This window comes from Vombatus ursinus, unplaced genomic scaffold (assembly GCF_900497805.2).
Source record: "Vombatus ursinus unplaced genomic scaffold, bare-nosed wombat genome assembly UNPS02011014.1, whole genome shotgun sequence".
Lineage (NCBI taxonomy): Eukaryota > Metazoa > Chordata > Mammalia > Diprotodontia > Vombatidae > Vombatus > Vombatus ursinus.
The window spans coordinates 1,505,058-1,527,716 of NW_020950792.1; the positions used below are offsets into that span (position 1 = coordinate 1,505,058).

Here is a 22,659-nt window from a genome sequence, read left to right on the forward strand (position 1 = left end):
ACCACAGAATTAAACACCATGAATTTTTTTTTAACAATACCTCAAGATCTTCAATTGGTACATTCAAGGGAAAATAAAGAACAATAAAATTAGGAGTACCCATACCAATGGAATCACAGAACCCTTAGAGATCGAAATAAGTTTGATATTAAAGTAGTGAACATTTATTTGGGGAAAAAAGCAAATGTTTTCTTGGTGCTTGTCCCTTCATGTATTTAGTGTAAATGATCAAATGGTAATCTAAGAACTTTTTCAAAAGGTAGAAAAATAATGAAATTTTTTATTTATCAAGAATAATTTTCCTACCATTATTTTCAAAAGTTAGCTCAAGATTCAATAAAGTGGACATTATCAAGACAAAATCAAGAATTGTATTTTTTACCATTTCATTTCACATTTACCTTTTTTAGCCTTATAACATAAGCTCCTTTGCTTTGTAAAGAGTTTTCTTTGGATATTAATTTCTGTCATCTGTTTTAAAGACAACATCTGGTTTATTCCTTAATTTCCTTATTTTTAACAGGTTAGTGCTAGAAATAGTAGGGTTGATTAGCCAATTATTTTTACTCAAAAAAAAAAAAAAAAAGAAGAAGAAGAAGAAAAAAAATCTGAGGAACAAAAAAATGGGGGTGGGGTGAGGGTGGGAGAAACATCGACCGAGAGATGGAACGTCCAAGATTTTACTGAAAGAAAAAATGTCGACCACCATTATGCTAATAAGAATGGGAAATAATTTTGAGGTAATCTACAACTCTACAAAGTACATTTTAAGAAGTAATTTTAATACTTTACTTTTGGTAAAGTACCTTTGCTTTTGGTTATAATCTAAGAGAGCTCAGGATCAAAGCAAACCTAAAGTTTTTTTGTCCCCTAAAGCAATAAAAAAAAAAAGACAAAATATTTCATATCTCACTGCATTCAGTGAGATTCACACTTGTATTTCAGTTTAGCAGAATCAATATATTCTCTATAGAGATTTAAGAAAATAATATCATGATTATAGATTTTTTTTAATTTATATTTTTAAAAAGTTACATAGAAGACATTTTACAACATTAGATACCAGGTTAACATACATACACATATATACACATATATATGTATATGCATATATGCACATATACATACAGGCTAATAAATAATACAAATATTTTACTAGTAAGCATTGCTGGAACACAGTATCTAGCATTTAAGGTTAGAATACAATCTAATAAGCTCTTTATGAGTATATTACAACAAAAAGTCAGGAATAACATGATATGCTGCTATTCTTCCAAGAGACTATTAGATTATAATCTAACAAAAAACTAAAAGTTGTAAATCTCTGGAATTATAACTCTCTAAACATCAGAATTATAATTAATTTTATACCTTTACCAATGCTTATTTCTATCTTTAAAAATCAATGACTCATGAGAAGCACTGCCCATCATATATGGCCAGATATGTTAAAGGGCCCACTTGACTCAAAATAAGTTCTACCACCAAAATACCTGACATCATGCCTAAAATCCCCATCAAAGTTTTCATTATTTGACTGCTGTTTATCGCAAAAATCTCTAAAACCCCTCCACACTTATCAGTGTTATTAAAAGTGGATAATTAAAACAATTAAGGCAAAATAGCTATCCCAAAGCAACAGATTGACCTTCGTAATGTATAAATCATGAAAGTACTATTAGAAAAAAACAAACAAAAATTTCCACATTTGTCTATCAGTAAGTAAATAAGCATTTATTAACACTTACTACACGTGCCAGGCACTATAATAAGTAATGTGAATACAATGAAAGGCAAGACAGTCCCTGCCTTCAAAGAGCACATAATCTAACGGAAGACAGAATATGCAAACAACTAAAATCACCAAATTTTAAACAGCTAGACTAGTGATTTAAAGTTATAAGTATGAAAATGTAAAACCATCTCATTATTCTCTCCCATAAAACCCTTCTAAATCCTGGCATAGTTTACAACAAATACGGTTTGAAAACTCATCAAATAGTTTGGTAATTTCAGATATAGAATGATTATTTTCTTCAAGAGAAGGGTATAGAAGAAAGAAAAGGGCACTTTAATTCCTCTTTTAAAAGAATGCTGAAAACAATGATTGTTTCCCAAAGTATGACTAAGAATGAACTTTCACAACATTTTATTTTATGGGCAGTAGCAATGGATCAAACTATTTCCAAAGTGCATTCAATTAAAAGCTAGCCAGTAATTAAATTTAACTCTTGATCCATAAACATCACTGCAAACATAAATATATTCCAAAGACAGCAATTAGCGTGCTTTCATTCACAATCAACATCAGATGATTAAAATGAGATTTTTCACATGCAGCAGCATACAAAATACTAAACACAAGATGCAGGGCCAACTGCTAGTTATGACTTCCCCTTATGTTCAAATTTACTATGTATTATCCGAATCTATAAAGTAAATCTGTATGGGCGGACATCACATTCCTGTTTGACTTATAAAGTCCTTCACAGTTTGGCCCCTTCCTACCTTCCATTCTACTTACACCTTACTCTCTTCCACCTGTTCTATGATTCAGTGACACTGGACTTCCTTGCTGTTCCTCAAACACAACACTCCATATGCTGATTCTCCTAATTCTAAGCATTTTCACTGGCTACACTTCATGCCTGAAATATTCTCCCTCCTCATCTTTGCCTCCTTCCTATATATACCATAGGTGCACATTATTATTATATGTTGTCTCCTCCATTAGACTGTGAGTTCCTTGAAATCAGAGACTGTTTTTTTGCCTTTCTTTTTATCTCCAGAGCTTAGCACAGTGCCTGACACATAGTAGGCACTTAACAAATTCTAGTTGACTGGCTCCTGTTTCACTTGAGCAGGATTATGATAAAACTTCAAACAAAAAGATTTCTAAATTTACTTAATCCCTTCTCCATTTCTACTCCCCACCCCCCCACCAAGGGATAAAAGGGGCTCTTTTTTTTTAAACTTTTAACAATGTTGCCTAGTCCTAGAGACTACTATTCAGTTTCCTGCCCTGTAACAAATACATTTGTCTCTTCCACATCACAACTTTCCCCACTTCGGTTTATTATAGATTGGCATAAGAAATTACTGTAAATGGGAATTTGGGGGGTTTTGTGGAAGCTGCACATCACACAGAAAAAGTTCAGAAACTCAGAAATGTGGACATGAAGGATGTTCAGTATTATTCTCCTCAAATTAGTTCCACTTTTTAAAAAGATTTTCATATTTATTTCAATCTTTTTATTTTTCCCATATAGTATTTTTACTTAACATTGACCTACATATAGCCAATGACCAAATACTTCACTCAAATTTTACAATAAAGTACTGCAAATATCCCATAAAAGAAAAAGAAAAAATTCAGACCTCTAATACAAAGGAAAGGCCAAAAAATAACTCAGATTTTCTAGAATGGAAGTACTACTGTATTATAGCATTAATAAGTTTAATAATAAAAGTATAATAATAGCAGCTAGCATTTATGTAGCACTTTAAGCACTTTATACGTATTATCTCATTTTATCCTCACAATCACCCTGGAGGTAAGTGCAATAATTAGCCCTATTTTACAGATGAGAAAACTGAAACAGAGATTAAGTGACTTGCCTAGAGTCACACAGCTCATATATATTTGAGGCTGAATTTAAATTTAAATCAGCCTTCCTGATGAGAAGCCTTGCTTTTTCTTCATCATCATCATCATCATCATCAATTATCAAAAAAGCTAGGAGAAATCCAAAAGTTAGAAAAGGAAGAAAAAGGTAATATACAAAGGATGTTTAATACCAGAGTGACACAAATGAGCCACTCTAGGTTTTTAAGCAGAAGATAAAAATGGTAAAGATAGGATTATTCTACTGGTTGGAGTATGACAGACTGGATCAAAGAGGGCAGACAGTATATTACAAGCACAAGGAGGCTAGGATAGAACTAGATTACTTCAACCTGTAGTTATTGTTAAGTCGTGTCTGACTCTTCATTAAAAACCCCATTTTGGGGTTTTCTTGGTAAAGATACTAGAGTGGTTTCCTATTTCCTTCTCTAGCTCATTTTACAGATGAGGAACTGAGGCAAACAGGGTTAAAAGAATTGCCCAGGTTTACACAGCTAGTGTCTGAGGCCAGATTTGAACTCAGGAAGATGAGTCTTTCTCAGTCAGCCTAGTGCTCTATCTACTACACTACCTAACTGCTATACTTCAACATAGCTCACAATGAAACCTGGGAACTAGAATAATTCAAAGGAATTGAAATAGATTTTAAGTACACAGTACTGATTTGAAACTTTAGTAGTTCAGGATAATTTATATTTTTATTTATGTTCATATAAATATACATAATATACACACACACAAAGTTGCAGTATCTTCTGAATTCAAACCATTTACTTTTGAGCTGCAGAAAAAAATAAAGTTTACACAAAAACTTTGTTTTTTTGTATACCCAGGGAAAAAGCTTATTACCACAGAAAACTGATAGCCAACAGTTTGTTGCTGTAAACTTTTTGGCCAGATTATCCTACAAGCTATGAAAATACACATTAATACCATTATGATAATTCATATAAGAGTATTAAAAGAATATGACTTACTACAGCTTAATTATTGTATTAATTATCTTAAGCTATAAAGTAGGATGATTTAGAAAAGTCTCAATGGGCTCCTATAGGCTTATTCTAAGCTTTATGCATCAGCAAAGCTATAATATTGGATCTGAATTGACCACAATATTCTAGGAATTTTAAATACAAAAATGAGTAACATGTCTAAAATAGCAGAAATTTTGAGAACAGAATGTAAACAATCTAATTAGCATAACTTCTAATCAAGCTTAGCTATACATTTGTGAATTTAAAACTTTATGCAAACTCAAAACTAGAAATTTCAGTTTAATGCCATTTTAATTCAACAAGCTTTTACATAGCACTTTGAGGTTTGCAAAGTGCTTCACATATATTAAATCATTTGATCTTAACTTCCTTTCAAACTCTAAATCTGTTGAAATAAAAGGACACTAAGAGATGCCTTGGAAAGAACTCTGACATTCTCCCTTACTTCCCTGAAACTGATTCACTCTAAACATCTTTAGGAAAGTATAAATGTCCTTCTTTTCCAACTGTTTTAGTAGAGACAGCAAGGGTGTGCTTTTATTCCTACAAGCACAAAACAGGCTATTTATAATCTCATACATAGCCAATATCACAATAAGCTTTAAATCAAATCTCTCAATTCTACTGAAGAAGGAGCCCTTTTAAAAACTGAGCTAAATAACAGAAATCAAATCATCATTGCTGGGAGTTCTTTTAAGTCTGGAAGTATCTAGCAGATGAGTTCATCTAAATTACCCTAGGTGAGTACTTCGGAATGTCAAAAGTTAGATTCAGAAGCCAAATCTCAAACTTACCCAAACAAATGAGTTTCTGCAGAGCAGTTGAATTTTTCACTGCCAATGCATGGATTGGGCTAAACTTGGGAAAAGGGAAGGAAAAGGAGATGGGAGCACAGAACAAAACAGAGGCAAAAAGTGAAGCTAACTATGTATTACTATCGGCATCTGGGTCAAATGAGGTCCTCATAGAACACAAAAAACAGAGGAAATTCAAAAGTGATCCTGAGCTTACTGTTTTGTAGATGAATCATTAAAGTAGTTCTTTATTCAATCAGTAAGTGAACAGCAGACCACTCCTCTACAGTGAACTGAGAATTGCAGAACATGAAAAACATATGTATAAAAACTAAGCAATCACCTATGACCTGTTTTTTTTTTAATGTTCAATAACTGTGGGTTAGGTATAATTACAAACTTTAGAATCTGTGTTTCCTATTTCCCACAGTTCTTTTTCTGACAAGAAAATAGGGTAATTTAAAATACATTATGTCTAAGATACTGAAGGCAATTCTAGTATGTATTATAGAAATTATATGTCATCTAGGATTGTATAACTACTGAAGAGTCTACTAAAATCTTGTTTTAAGCAAAAATTCTAACCTCTTTCCCCAACTCAATTTGCCAAAGTTGCTACCAAGGGAGGCAAAAATTATGACTAATTTCTTACGTGTCATACAAAATTTCTAACTTTAACAAATACTGAAGTGGTCAAGATGGTGGGCAATAGAAGGAGATTGCAGAGAAGCAAGAAGACTGGATTATATACCTCAAAGTAAATGAGAGTTGCTTTCCCACTGAAAAGATTTTTGAAACGCTCCTTCAGGTTTGCAGAACTCTTGCTCATTTCCTATCACACTCCACACATTGCCAAACATTAGATCCTTTCATTTGTGTTTCTCTAGTTATTAGTGATTTGGAGTATTTTTTCCATTTAGCTATAAAGAGCCTAGGTTTCCCTCCCTTGAAAACCGTGTTTATTTCCTTAGACCCTTTATCTATTTTGTCCATTTTATCTTCTATGAACATTTTTACATTGCATTTCCTTCTAATAGTTATTATCATCTCGTGGAGTAATTGTCATATTCTAGTTTTCTGATAGAATTAACACTTTCTCTTCTAAGCTATTTATTCTCCCTCCAATTCATTTCCATAGAACTTTTATTTCATTTTTTATCTCTTGCTTCAGTTCTTTTAGGTATTCATGTAGACTTTGTCCAAAGTCCATTTTTTCCTTTGAGCTTCTTTCTACATACAGTTGTTACAAAGTTGCCCTCTCATTCTTTTGGGCTATCTCTTCATCTACCATATTTTTTTAATGTTGGTCAGGGTCTTTTTCTGTTTGCTCATCTCCCCAGTTTAAGTTTCTGAATTAGGGCTTCTTCCAGGGCCCGACTCTTCTTCCTGCAACACTTTTGGGTAGAATAGTTGACCCTGCTTGCTTTCAACTCTAGTCACATGTGCTACCGTGTTGACCCCCACCTCCCATAGTTAGGCTCCCCTCTGTATCTTTGAGGTTGAATGTGCTCAGTCTTCAGTATCCTTTGAGACAGAATGCTAGCGACCTCAAAGTCCCTAGGCACCTTGATTATCCAATGTCTAGTCATATGTACTACACTGGTCACTGCCACGTGGCACCTGGAAGCTGCCTAGAACTTCCAAGAATACAATCCTGGGCCTTTCTGACCACACTTTGAGGGTTGGGAAAGGAACTGAACCTCAACTATTTCTGCTTCTGAGCGCAGCCTCATCAAGCTATAACATATCTGGCTGTACTAAGAGGCTGCTGGCCTAACAGTTGACAGTTCTCTTCCCTTTGCGAGTTATGGCTGATTTTTTTGTGTATTTCTGGGGTAGAAGTCACTTACTGTAGTTTCTCATTGGATCTCTTAATCACTATTCTGCACAGTACACATTTCTGGTTTTTACTGGAGCAGGTTCACAGGATTTAAGCAGTTTACCTCTATTCAAGCAGCCATCCTGCCCAGAACTGCTGTAGTATATTTTTCATATCTAAACAGCTTGTCTCTCTTCCAAACTCCAGTCCAGTGTTAGTAATATATCAGCCATAACATAATAGACATTTATGTTCCACAGGCAACTCAACCTCAACAGAGCCAAAATAAAAGTCATTATCTTTCCCCAAAAATCCATCACTCTTTCTGAACTCTCCTGTTACTGTCAAGGGCACCACTATCCTTCCATTCTCCCAGATTCACAACCTCAGCATTATCTTCTACTTTTCCCTCTCCTTCACCCTCTGGAGCTACTCACTTGCATGTCTTGTCAGTTCTACCTCCATCTCTTTCTCCTCAGTCAAACAAATAGGGCCTCACAATTTTTCACCTATACTATTAGAATTATCTCCTGCTTAGTCTTTCTGCCTCAGGTCTCTTTCTCCTCTAATACAGCATCCTCCACACAGCTTAGCTGCCAAAATATTCCTAAAACAGAAGCTTGACCATGTCACTACCCCACTCAATAAATTCCACTGGCTCCTTATTAGCCCCAAGATAGAATTCAAAGCTCACCTTACACAACACATCACACATGAGGTCTTTCCTGATTCTCCAGTAGCTAAGGCCTCATTCCTCTCTCCCTCTACCACCAAAAAAGAAAAATTACTTTGTAATTATTTTTTACATACTAAATACCTGTACATACTGTCAACCCCAAACAAATAAGCTACATTTCATCGGGAACTGAAAGTACTTAACAAATGCTTGCTAATTAAACATCAGTTAAGAATAAAATTGTAAACTGATTTATCCCAAATAGCTCTTTAATTCAATGGGAAAAGGGTATATCAACTATCTCTTTTATTCTAAGGGTTGTAACTTCGGCTATATTTCACAATCCCATCCTTCCATGAAGAAGCGCAGTTAAGACCTTTTGGTGCAACAATGAAACCAAAGAGGATTTGGTTCCCCACCAATTCTATCTAAATTTATTTTTACAAATGTCTAGTGCCCTATGAGGGTAAGCCTCTCAGAATAATATAAATAGGGGCACTGCTATTTGGACAGCTATTTTCACCTCAGTTCTTTTAAGGGTATTACTTCAAAAAAGTAGCATGATATTATACTGGCTTTTTTAATATTAAGCTATTTAAATGGAAATAACCACTACACAAGTCTATTCAATATGTCAGTCTATGCTTTATCTCTGGCCCAAGGACTCTAACTTTCATTTTTTTCCCCCTGAAATATGCTTAAACAGTAGAGCACAAGTTAAATTATATCTAACATTCTTGGCCATCATTAACTCAATGGTGAAAAGGTCACTTTGTTCAGAGTTTCTATCATTTTCACTTCACCAATGAGTTCTTCCTTGTTGGGTACAATTAGGCCCAGGGTAGTGTACTTACTTCTTTTATTCTCCTCAATGTGGCATAGTGAAAAGAGCACTAGACATGGAATCTAGAGACCTGAATTTGAATCCCACCTCATGGACACTTACTAGCTAGCTATGTAATTCTGGATAAATTAAAATTTCTTAGAGTCTCAGTTTTAGAACCTATCAAATGGGGACAATACTACTTATATTACCTACTGCACAGTACTACTGGGAAGAAAATACTTGGCAAAGCCTAAAGTGCTATATAATAATATTATTATTATACAACAATTAATTATGATGATATAATTAATAGTATTATTTCTTACAGACACAGACCTGTAAGAATAGTGTCAAAGTCCTGAAAGAGCTTAGTGTCAAGAATTCTGAGGACCACAAAAAAAAAAAAAAGTTTTTGGCAAGGAAAAACAAAGAGTCCCTTCTCAAAGTAGGCACGACAGTATTAATGTAAGATAAAGTGAAAGCAAAATACTCAATTACTTTTTGCATGCATTTTCTTTGTACAAATGAAGAGTCTTGACAGAAAATAGTTAAAAGGGGAATTCAGCCCAAAATTGCTCACATTGTGAGATTTATATGTCCTAAACAAATAAATCCTAGATGAATTATACTGCAAATAAGATTGCTGAACTGTTATTTATCATCTTCAAGATGGTGGTGAGTGGAAGAAGAGCTGTGAGACAGAAGGTAGGCAAACATAACAACTTTCCAAAAAAATAACCAAGGATGGAATCTAAAAACTATGTAGCCTGGAGACCTTGAAAATTTCTGAGGAAACTGTAACAATCAATAAGCATTTACTAAATGTTTAGTATATTCCAAACAATGTGCTATATATTGAGGATACAAAAAAAAAGTAAAAACCATCCCTGTACTCAAAAAGCTTACATTCTAAATGGGGAGACAAAATGTAATAGAATGCTACTGCAATAGGCTGAGCAAAAGGTGATAAGGCCCTGAACTAGAGTGATGTCGGCATAAGTTGAGAGACAAGACATATTCAAGAAACCTTGTGGCAAAAGAAAACCACCACAATTTGTCAACTGAGTGGATATGTGGAGTAAGTGAAAAGGATAAGTAGAGGAGACAAAGAGGACACTGACAGTGGCATTCAACATAATAATAGCGAAGTTTGGGAAAGTGTCAGATATGGGGAAGAAGAATAATGATGAGTTGATGGGGGAATACTGAATGTGAAATAGCTGAGGAATATCCATTTCTAATGATGAACTGGAGATCAGGAAAGACCAGGCTGGATATACAGATTTGGGAATGATGTTCATAGAGATGATAATCGAACCCCTGGGAGCTAAAGAAATCACCAAGCAAGAGAGAATATAGAATGAAAAGAGAAGAAGGCCCTGAATAGAGGCTTAGGGGACACACATGGTCAGTAGGCATGATCTGAATGAAGACCCAACAAAAGAGACGAAGAAACAACAGCTAGACATGAGACAGCAATGTCATGAAAACCAAGAAAAGTTAATTTAATGGAGAGGTTATAAGGAATGAGCATGGATTTATGAATAATAATAATAATCACGCCATTTCCTATTTTTAATAGTTACTAGAATGGCAGAACAGGATAATGCTGTAGTCATAGCATTAGTGGAATTCAACAAAGCAATTGACAAAAACTATTACAGTATCTTTGTAAATGAGATGGAGCAAAAAAGATGTCTCTATTTCAGTATGGTTAGGTGAATTCATAAATGATTTAAAGACTATATCCAAAAAATATGAATTTTAAAAATGTCAAGCTTGAGAGAAATCTCAGGGCTCTCTCCCTCGTCCCTATGATTCTCATTTTTATTAATATTTTGTATAAAGACGTAAGTGCAATACTCATCAAAAATATAGATGATATAGGTCTAAGAAGGTATAATATATTTCTTGGATGAAAGAATGAAGATCCAAAAATCTCAACAAGATGTGATAGTAATCCAAATCAAAGAACATAAAATTTAAATAGGGTAATGGTCCTTTACTCAGGTTCAAAAATTCAACTGTACAAAGCACAGGTCCTGGGTTATATGGCCAGAAAAGAATTCATATGAAAAACACTTTGAGGATAAAGGAGTTGGTAAGCTAATTTAATTTTTGCTTGTCAATGGACCTTTCCGGCAGGTCCCCAAATGACAAATACATCAAAGTAATCTGATCCTTTCTGCGGCAACTTAAGAAATGTTGACCCCTGCTGTTCAGACTATTTTAAGTCCATGAATGGTAGCATAGTAAAATATAAAGAATACTGGATTTGGGGTTAGGAGCCCAGCCTGGGTTCAAATTCCAGTTCTTCTGCTTAGTTTTACAAGCCTGGGCAAGTCACTTAACCTCTCTATGCCTCATTTCCTCTGGAGGATTGAACTAGATGTCCTCTGAGAATCCTCACAGCTCAAAAATCTACAATCCTATGATCCTATATACCAGGAGTGGGGAACCTGTGACCTTGAGGCCACATGTGGTTCTCCATGTCCTCAAGTGCATCCCTTTGACTAAATCCAAACTTCACAGAACAAATCCAAGTTGTTGGATTACAACATGAATAATAATAAGTCATGCCATTTCCTATTTTTAATAGTTACAAGAATGGCAGAATAGGATAATGCTGTAGTCAAAGCATATGTGAAATTGTTGGATTACAACTTGGATTTGTTCTGTAAGGTTTGGATTCAGTTAAAAGGACTCACTTGAGAACCTAGAGGACCACATGTGGCCTCGAGGCCACAGGTTCTGCATTCCTGCTATACACATTTTCTGCATTAGAAACAAAGTCAGAAGAACAAAATGATTAAGAGTCTACTGACATCTAGTGGTCTTATATTAGTTTGATTTTTATTTCTAAAACATCTCTGATAATGGCCAATGGAGAGGGATGACATTAAGAAATATTTTTAATAAAATGGAAAAGTACTGTTAGCTTATAACTGTACCTATTATTATCCTTCTAATATATGATTCCCCCATATCTATGACGAGCCCATTTGGGTAACAAAGTTTGCTCAAAAAAATTGAAAATAAAGCACAAATTTTAATTGCCCGAGGGCTTTATTAAATATACCCAACTGTGTTTTCTATACAAAGAGAAATGAAAAAGAAACAAAACATACAAAACTGAGCTTAAGTTGGCAGTCTGTGGCACTTAAGATTAAAGTCAAGAATCAACTGTTGTTAAACAACAAAATGAGTTACTAAAGAAATGTCAAGGTCTTGTTTTGGATTTTTACAGAAGAAAAATTATCATCTGTATTACTTTAAAACAAAACTGCCTAAAGACCCCCCCAAAAAAATAATATCAGCTCTAAAGTTCTTTATTAACCTGCTTATACAAAACTGGAGGAACTTACTTTTTTTTTAAACATCCTAGGGATTCTCAAAATAAGAGATCTTCAAAAGGCTACCTCATCATCTCCTGTGCCTTGGTGAATAACAAATATTTTTAAAAGATGACTCAGAAGATTGTTATTTGGTTTTAGGAAATTAGATCTAAGCCTAGAACTACAGTTGACTAGACTCCTACAGTAAGCTGTGCAAAGGAAATAGTCACCAATATTCAACAACTCAAAAAAAAATTGACATGGAGATAATCAACAGCAGATGATACAGTATTATTAGGTGAACCCCTGGTGACCTGAAAATAATGGCAAAAGTTTGGAATTATATCATGTAAACTACAACTATACATATTTATCTGATGATAGAGTGTGATGTTCAATGAAGATGTAGCTGGAGTAAGAAATATTTTGGGAAGCTGATAAACATACTGTAGAATCAGTGTTGTAGACTCTTTAGATTCATGTGGCTAACTCACCAACTGATAAAAGAACATACATTCTATAAAGAAGAAGAAAACGGACCTAAAATAAAAATAAGTGCATTCTAACAAGACTTCATAATAATCTTTTTCATGGAATCACAGAATCTTATAGTTAGAAGAAAACTTAGAGCTTTCTAGTTCAACCCTCGAATCTCAAAAAAATGAAGAAAATGAGTCCTAGAGATGTTGTGACTTCCCCAGCGTCATCAAATAGCTAATTAGGAGATGAGCCCTAGACTAGAACAGAGTTCCTGATTTTATTTACTATGGTTTTTCTCATTTCACCATATTACAATTCAGAAAACAGTTGCTGAATGTATTCTTTCACGTTTTACTTTTCAAGCAGCAAAGGACAAATCTACATGAATGCTATCTTATAAGCAATTATGTACTGAATTTTGGGCCCAATTTTCATAAAAATACTGATCACTGGCAGACTAAGTATTCAAGTTAGCCCAAGTATTCCCTACAAATAGCAGTTTCCATGGAAACAGCTGTCATGACAACCATTTTTTTAAACCACTTGACTTCTATATTGGTTTTTTGCCCCCTCAATACTTTAAAACTACTTGAACTGATTTCTTACCTTTTGCATAGAGACACAAACACAAATTAAGAAGATGTTCTGTTAACATAGAACCTTTTAAAAACATTTTATACAGTTTAAGATTTTAATTGTTCTCCTGTCTATTTTACTACTAAGTGATTTGGGCTGTGAAGGAACTACAAAGTAAATGCTAATTAAATATTTTGCTAATTTTAAAAAGAATACAGGAAAATAGTTATCATGGGCATATTCCACCATTACACTGTCTCCATGACAATATGAAATGTCATTAATATATTCTAATCAAATTCCACCACAATGCCATGAAAACTACTATTTGTCTAAGTAATCCTGATGTCATTGCTCCTCTTCAAGAACGAAGAACAACTAACCACCTAAGATGTAAATGAAATAATCAAGGATAACCCAAACGGCATTACCTCAACAATCACCCTACTTACCATCCCGCTTATAACATTATTCCTATGAAAAGAAAATCCTCCCCCTTTACCCCCACAATGTAGCCTCAATTAATGTTGTACTCATGGAAACAATGAACATTTGGCAGAATGCACCTATAAATGCAGGCAGATGCACATTTCTTTGTTTAAAAAAATTTCTACTGATAACTATCAAGACCAGCCTTCAGAAAGCAATGGCAGGAGTATGACTGTTACAAAACCACTTGTCAGAAGAGAACTAACAAAAATTGTCCAATATACATCTGGGCCACCAAAATGTTCATTCCAGGAAAAATCCAATATTAATAGTTGAATTTCACATCAGAATATTTTTAATTTGAAAGGGTTCGTGCTGTTCAAAGGTAAAAAATATTCAGTTACATGTAAAAAATTCATGTTTTAAGAAACATGTTTAAACAATGTTTAACCATTAATTTGAAAATATATACTTGACACTATGGAATATGTTTATTGAGCCCATACTTTTAAAATATATTATAATAAATTATTCATCTTTGCATTCTTTTAAGCACTTAAGACCCAGTTACAGGCCTCTTACAAACCAGTAAGAAGTAAGATAAATACCAGATCATGATACAGGAGCCACTGTTTTTAATATAATACAAAATTATACAGATATTTTTCTACTCTTTAGATGACTAAAATAAAAACTTTGATATTATGAAAACAATATTATCAATCTGCACTTTTAATTACCAATACTTATCATGTGGTAAATGGAAAATGAGATTCATATATCCTTTTCAGCTTCTATCTCAAGTTAGGAGAGGTAACACCCAAAACAGATCAAATGTCAGTACCTCTTTCTGTGTATGTCTTTTCAGTAGGATTCCTGGGAAGAACTGGTAGCAGTAGAAAGAATTATACTGTGGGCTTTATACAGAATCTTCATTCAGTTACATCCAACAATAAACCCAAAAACCTTTCACTATTATTTACCTTTAATGAAAATGGGTATTTATAAAATCCAGCTGTAAAAAAAAAAGTGTTTGAACACCCATTTTAAATGAGACAAAAAGCATCACATGAAACTAACAGCATTCATACAATAGTGCAGTTACAATGAGATTCCCATAGAGGGAATGTCAAGCATGAATCAGCTACAAATAGCAAATTAAACCAATATATTCAGTACACTTAGTTTTCTAAATGTTCAAAATATGACTTTTTTATATCAATCATCAAATTATTACTTTATGCGGGTTACATTAAATAGATACTTTATACAAGATCAATTTATACAGAAAATAAATTTTCCCCTTAACCATAAAAATAACTTTAGTACAGGACACAAGACATAGAATTAGTTATACTTCACAATCAAACCTTACCACTTTTTTAAAATCATCTTCAGCTTCATCAAGTTTTCCTTGTTTAAGTAGTAAATGACCTCTCTGTAATCGTGCCTAGAAAAAAAAAGTATCTTAAATATTTTAAATTTCTAAATTCTTATTAAATCCTACAGGGTTTAAGGGGAGAAGGATGGTAGTGATGAGAGAACTTTTAATATTTTCCCCAAACTAAATAATGAAACAAAATCCATGTTGAGACTCTTTTTTTAACTTCCTATGTACCCGTGTCTGGGTTCTGAAGGGGTCTATAGAATCATAGATCTAGAACTAGTAGAGACTGAATTTTTTTATTTGCATTTCTTCTGATTTTTAGAACTTCAACTTTTCACTTCCATACTAACAGTTATATACTTCAGTATTTTTTAAAGTTCTAGAAATAGGCATTTCTGAAATATGTCAATAAAAATTCTGATAAACCAGACCAATCACAGAATCAACATTCTTTGACAGTTGACAGACAAAAACCAAAGTTAAAGTTCTCTTTGAAAATGTTAAGTAATACAATCACCCAGCATTATCCTTGACACCTCATTTTACCCCACCCCATGCATCCTGTCAGCTGCCAAATCATGTAGTCTCCACCTGTACAACATCCCTTGTATCCATCACCATCTTTGCCTGGACTACTAAAATAGCCTCCTAATTGGTCTTTTTGCCTCAAGACTTCCTGTCTCCAACCTATCCTCCACATAGCTATCAAAGTGATTTTCTATTTTTTTTTGTCAAATGCCATATTTTATAATGTACTTAATTATTAGTATGGTAGTACACATATATGATTTCTAAATAAGTAAATACATATATATTAGAGGTGTATGCTCAAAATCTTGTCACTGATGGAGTACATAATTCGAAAAGTTCATAGGCCATTGCCTCAGTACCTTACAACTATATATAATTCTGGGCTATAACGGCTTTTGCTCTAAGTAAGATAAATTAAAATTGAAAAGATTTATCTATAACTTATAATTCATATGCTTTCTTTCAAAGTTTTATATTATTTATTAATTCTTCAGTGGTTTTTTTTCCTAATCACTTTAAAAAGCAATCTGTATAAAAACACCAAAATGTATACCCAAGGCAAAGGCCCTGTGTTATTTTATTAATGCCTTGGATGAAGACATACTTGTCCAATGTGAAGATGACAAAAGACTGGGATCAATAATTACCACAGTGCATGATCCAAGAAACTGGGGTTGGAATGCTTTTAAGATGAAATCTATTAGGAATAAATAATAAATCCTACATTCGAGATCAAAGGATCATTTGCAAAATTACATGATGGTGAAACCACAGCTCAACAAAAGTCAATGTGAAAAAGATCTGTGAGTTGTAATGGCCTGTATAAACTGGCAGCCAAAGAACACAAAAGTGATCTCCAGTGCACTGAGAAAAGCACCAAAATTAGAGAGGCAACAGATCTCCAGGGCTTCACCGAAGTCATACCTATGTGGAGCATTGTGATCAGTTCTGGATAACGAATTTAGTAACAATGTTGGGCAATCTGGGTAAGACTATGGAGTGCTCAAAATGCTTTTAAATGCATAAAATACATAAGATTATAAAGGAAACTAATTCTATTTGTGTAAATATATATTATATATACATATATATGTACATACACACACACACACACACACACACACACACACACACACACACACACACCCCTTTGCATACAAATTTAAGGACTCCAATTACAGAACCCTTTGCTGCCTGATAGAAGACAACCAGGCCAGAGCCTTGAGGTCCTATCAGATGTGAATTTAGTTGAAGGAAGCGGGGATGTTTTGTTCAGAAAAGAGATGACTTAAAGCAAAACATGAGAGCTGTCTTCAAGTATTTATAAGAATACCTGCCAGAAGAATAAGGACTGGGCCTGTAACATTTCTTCTAGAAGGGCAATAGGTGGGCTTTCAACGAGGCCATTTCAGACTTGCAGTTTGTTCCCTTCACCACCATCCAAACTACTCAAATACCATTCTTCTTCTAAGTGTATATGCACCTCTGCTCCATTTTCATGCCCCAAAACAGAGAGCCTATCAATAACCTATTAAAACTTGAAAATATTATACTGCTAAAATTCACAATAGTCCACTATTTTAAAAATTAGCAACATGTTTTTAAATCACAAAACTAAGAAAACTATTAGCCAGTTGAACTGTCTCATGCAAAATGTGTTTCAGTTAAGCTTAAGTTAAAGCCTCAAAAGAAAAATTTGGCCACCTCATCCTTTCTGCAACAATAGCTGGATTTTATAATAAGACTATCTATACTATAATTTATATGTTTTTGATGCTATAAAATTCTAATCACAGTAAGTAGAACTTCTGTTAGTAGTCTCTCTCTGGCAAATGGTATTACTGACATCTTCAACTTTTTTTTTAATCATAGTTGAGATCCCAAATACTGTCTTAAATGTTTCTTCCAACTAAAAATGTCACACGTGCCAACATTTTCAGAGATTAATTGTGCAAATATCTTGCAAAAACTATTTTGCCTCTTCCTTCAACCATCTGTCTTTTCTTTATGTTTATTTACAGTTCTTGCCCTCTTGTCTTTTGAAATCAGTTCTCTCAAATTAGAAAATGTACTTTATTAAGTAATGTCAAGACAAAAAAACTAAATCTCAAATAAAGAAGATTAAATAGCTACAATATTATCTAAGCTACTACTCTTAAATAACATTTCTAGCATTGCAACTTATTTTCTAAGATTTTTCTACTTTGTAGCCGTTTTCATAAAGTATCATCCAAGCGAACTGCTTTTACTAAATTTTCACATTATCCTCTTGTTTTTTTATTTAATTATTTAGACAAAATAGTCTAATTAATAGTCTTATTGATGGATATTGTTTTATGATTTATTAATGTTTTTTCATTCGTGACACTGCCACTCATTTGAAATGACAGTACTTCAGTCACTTTTTTTATAATAATTCTCTATTTCTTATAGATCATCATTTATTCTAAAAGAGAAACTAAAAATCTTTCCTCTCTTGGCTTTGGGTTCATCCAGTTTTCACCACCCTCTTTTACCTCTCCATACCTCCTTGAGACATTTAGTCATATGCTGCTAGAACTAAACCAGAAATAGAAAGGAGTACAGCAGCCTCAACTATCATTCCTTAGGCCCTCAAGATTTCTCCTGGACTGGTTCAATTCTTTCCACTACCAACCACAATTTTGATCGTAAAATATCAAAGCATTTAGCAGGCTGATTCTTAGACTCCCACCAAAAAAATTACATAAAGAAAGCTGATCAGAAAAAACCCTGATCAGGAACCTTAGTGGCTGGGCCTCAGACATTAGGGCTGCTTCCTCGTGATTGGTCAGCTGGGGCTCAGAAGAATGGAATTTTTTTTTTTAAGAAGAGCAACCTTTTATCCTAGTCAAAGTAAACAAGGTAAAACAGCTCAGCCCATTGTTTTTTCCTTGCAAGTTCTTACCATCTTGTATTTCTAGATTATAGCCCAGAAATATGGGAAGTAGGGCATGCCCTACTCCTGCCTACTCAAGCCCAGGAAGTCAGAGATCCTGGACCTCTGGGTCCCCCGTGCTTTTTTGCTTTTGTTTCATTTTCTGAACACAGGCCAGAGACCAGAATTGCTAAGAAGAGATTTTCCATGCCCAAGATCCCAGTAAGATAAGGGCACTGATGAGGTCTTAAATTTGATTGTTCACATGCCAGTCTCTCAAAGGAAGATTCCTTATCAATAGTGTGAATAAGTATCATTCTACAATTAAAAAGACTGAAGACACGCAAGGGGGGGCAAAAGACAGGAGACACAAAAATATGGACCCTGCCAAAATGTTTCTACTAAGTTGCTCAGACAGTACAGAATAATTCAGCAAACCCTCAAAGTATCTGGACCTTCTGAAGTCTACAAGGCTATCTGAGTGCTTTACGTTTTTGTATTTATTAATGGACTCCACAACTGGAAAAAAAAGGCACTTATTAAGTGCTAACTATGTATCAAGTACTGGGAATGTAAACACAAGCAAGGAAGACAATCCTACACTTAAAGAATGTATATTCTTGGGGCAGGTAGGTGGCGCAGTGGATAGACTACTGGCCCTGGATTCAGGAGGACCTGAGTTCAAATCCAGCCTCAGACACATAACACTTACTAGCTGTGTGACCTTGGGCAAGTCACTTAACCCCACTGCCTAGCCAAAAAAAAAAAAAAAAAGAATGTATATTCTAAGAAAAGAAGAGAATACACAGAAGGGGAATTGAGGCAAAGGAAAAGTGTCCTAGAAAGAGAAGTCAGAGAAGTCAATCAATGAGAAGTCAATTAATGATGACTAAAATAACAGGACAATTGATTAACACATCATTCCAGGAATGGTAGAATTTATTCAGTTACTGTTCTCAAAGCCAGAGCAGGAAAGGAGGAAGAAAGGAAGGAAAATAGGACACACACAATGGTGTGACACAAAGATGGTCAAAAATGACAGGCAAGATAAAGTAAAAGTTCATCCATCAGAGCCTGGAACTCAGGAGTAGGAGCTAGAATATCAGGTAGAGGTGGAGCCCTAAGCACAGGCCTGGGTGAAAAAAAGGCAATCCTCTATCTTACACCCATATATTGTACAGCAAGTGTTTATGTAGGAGGTGGGGACTCTATTACACACTTCTAGGTAAATCTAGAAATAAACCCTCTCTAAGCTTTAACAATGGGGGACAACCTTCCCTCTCCTACCACCTCCCCAAATTATATTCAAATCAAATGAATTTGGGGAGACGGCATCAGGGGTAAAAATATGCCACTACTTAATAGCAAAATATTTGCCAACATATGACAAATTTCCTGTTAAGTGGGCATTTAAAAAAAAAAAACTAAACCCTTTGATCACTCATTTATAGGTAAATAATAGTTATCATTCATTTTTTAGGTGAAAAGAAAATATGAATTGTCTCTAATCCACTTCATTAGGATTCAAAACTCTGCATTCAATCATTCAACCTCCAAATATTTCCTGAGAGTTTCTTCTAGACATAAAGGCATTATGTTGACAAATTGTGGAAAGTAAAAATTAGGAATTTAAATAGAGGAAGGAAATAGAGTATGGATCTCCAAAATACAGCTCCTTAGCAGGAATAAGAAAATGCTGCATCAGTCTTAAGCTTCTTATAATACAGCTTAGATAATCCAACTTTAATACCATCATTGAATGTTACATTCAGAAGTCTTTGTAACACATAAAGAAAAAGATTAAAAAGGCTGCATTTTCTTAACAAAGATAAGCATGTACTTACTGCTGTAAAATCAGTCTTCAATTCAACCACTTTACTTAGGTCAGGAATTGCTGCTTTAGATTTGCCCATGGCTAAATAAACAGTAGCTCTCCGATAATAAGCAATATAGTTGTCTGGATCACCATCTACAAATAAATGTAATATAAATTCAAATAATTTATTTCATAGTAAATGCATTCTACAATGAAAACTGAGCAACTAAAAGTTTAAGGGCTTATATATCTACTGAAAATGATGCCATAGCAAGGTTTTGTGATTAGGAATGGGTAGAGTCACTCAGTAGTAACAAGACAAGCTAATTTAAAATTTTCACTTCAGTTAAATCCCATTACAAGGGAGATAATCCTAATTCTTTTTTGTGGTAGAATTTTCACTTACTAAATATTGCTTAAATGGGGTTATTGGCAATATTTGTTATGATATGCTATATAATAACAGAATAGCCAAACCAGAGTAAAGCATCAAAACTAACCAATTTAAAGTTTGCCCTTTCACTCTTTATCACCTCGCCCTCTTTTTTAGGTATGCCACTTTATCCTACCAAAAAAAAAAAAAAGGTAACAAAATGACCAGAAACTAAAATTACTAAAATGTGGGTAAACAAGAAAGGGAGGGTAGGGAGGCTAGATATCTAACTGATCCACTATTTGCATAATAAGTACCTTTCTAGCATCAGAGTCAGCAAACATTTATTAAGTGCCTACTATGTGCCAGGCACTATTCTCAAGAGCTGAGGATACAAGTAAAGGCATAAAACAGCTCTAGCCTAAAGGAGCTCACAATCTAATGGGTTAAGACAACATCTAGAAAGAAATTGAAAAGGAGAGAAGTTTGGGGAAGCAGGTAAGTTACCCAACATAAGGTATGAAGTCCTGCAGTTGGGCAAGGAAATGATCTGAGAAGCTGAGAATTTCATAGTTGATTTTATCTTGCAGAATAATGAATTTCTAGAGATCATAAAATTCAGGAAAGGAGCCAGGTGGGAAAGGATGAGAAGACTTCCCAGAAATCCCTCCTTACATAGTGGAGGGTCAGGAAGGAGATCTCTGGGAAGGAGGCAAGATGGTTGAGTAAAAGCAGGGACTCGATTGAGCTTTCCCCTAAACCCCTCCAAATACCTGTAAAAAAATGAGTCTGAACAAATTTTAGAGCAGCAGAACCACAAAAAGAAAGAGTGAAACAAATTTCCAGCCTAAGACAACCTGGATGGTCCATGGGAAAGATCTCCTGTGATGGGCTAGGAGCAGCTGGCCAGAACAGGTCTCAGGAGACTGAATCATTAACAGCTGTAATAGTTTCCAGACTTCTCTGTTGGATGCAGGTGAGAGAGGAGCACAGGCCAGTCCCAGCCCCAGTACAGCCCCAAGTCTGTGGCTGAGGTGGTGGTGGAGCAACAGTGGCTGCTGCTTCCAGACCTCTCAGCCTACAGACATTAAGGGGATCGAATCACTGATCAGAAGGAAATTACAGGGGTCTCTTTGCTGGCACTGCGGCAGGATTCTGTTGCATTGCCTATACTTAAAGCTGGGTCGTAGTCCTGGGTGGCAGTCCTGGAGCAAGGAGGAGCATTAGCATAGCAGAGCTTGTGGCAGCAGTGGAGACTAGATTCACAGACTAGAGCATAGTCCAGGAGAGGACTAAACACCTCTCCTTAGAGCATACTACCTTGGAAGAACTGAAAACTTACAGGTCCCTAGTATCTCTGAAAATAGCTACACAAAACTGCTGAAGCTTGGGACAGTACACCCGAGCCACACTGGAAGCAGAGCCCTACCTAAACAAAGTTAAAAAGTCAAGTAATTGGCTGGGAAAACCAGCAAACAGCAGAAAAAAACTCAGACAACAGAATCGTACTTTGGTGACAAGGAAGATCAAAATATACAATCTGAAGAAGAACAAAGTCAAAGCTCCTATATCCAAATCCTCCAAGAAAAATCTGAATTGGTCTCAGGTCAATGGAAGAGCTCAAAAAGGATTTTGAAAAGCAAGTAAAAGAAGAAGAGGAAAATTGGGAAGAGAAATGAGAGTGATGCAAGAAAAACAAGTCAACAGCTTGCTGAAGAAGACCCAACAAAATACTGAAGAAAATAACACTTTAAAAAATAGACTAGACCAAATGGCAAAAGAGGTCCAAAAAGCCAATGAGGAAAAGATTGCCTTAAAAAGCAGAATTGACCAAATGGAAAAGGAAGTCCAAAAGTTCGCTGAAAAAAAATAATTCCTGAAAAATTAGAATGGAGCAAATGGAAGCTAATGACTAGATGAGAAATCAAGAAATTATAAAACAAAACCAAAAGAATGAAAAAAAAATAGAAGACAATGTGAAATATCTCATTGGAAGAAGAAGCTCTCCAATGTCTACCCTCCACATTGTCCAATCAGCATCTAGCCTCTCTAATCAGTAGGAAGAAAGGATAGCAGGAGCAAGAGGACTAAATAAAAGTTG

General features: G+C 34.7%; 1 protein-coding gene across 1 annotated transcript in view; it reads right to left on the minus strand.

The window, feature by feature from the left end:
* DNAJC3 (DnaJ heat shock protein family (Hsp40) member C3) overlaps positions 1-22,659 on the minus strand; it is an 83,057-nt gene that overhangs the window by 26,601 nt on the left and 33,797 nt on the right. The window contains exons 3-4 of the mRNA XM_027855683.1: positions 20,214-20,338; positions 14,931-15,005 (exon numbers count right to left, since the gene is read on the minus strand). Of these exons, the coding sequence (XP_027711484.1) occupies positions 14,931-15,005; positions 20,214-20,338 (200 nt within the window). The remainder of the gene's footprint in view (positions 1-14,930; positions 15,006-20,213; positions 20,339-22,659) is intronic.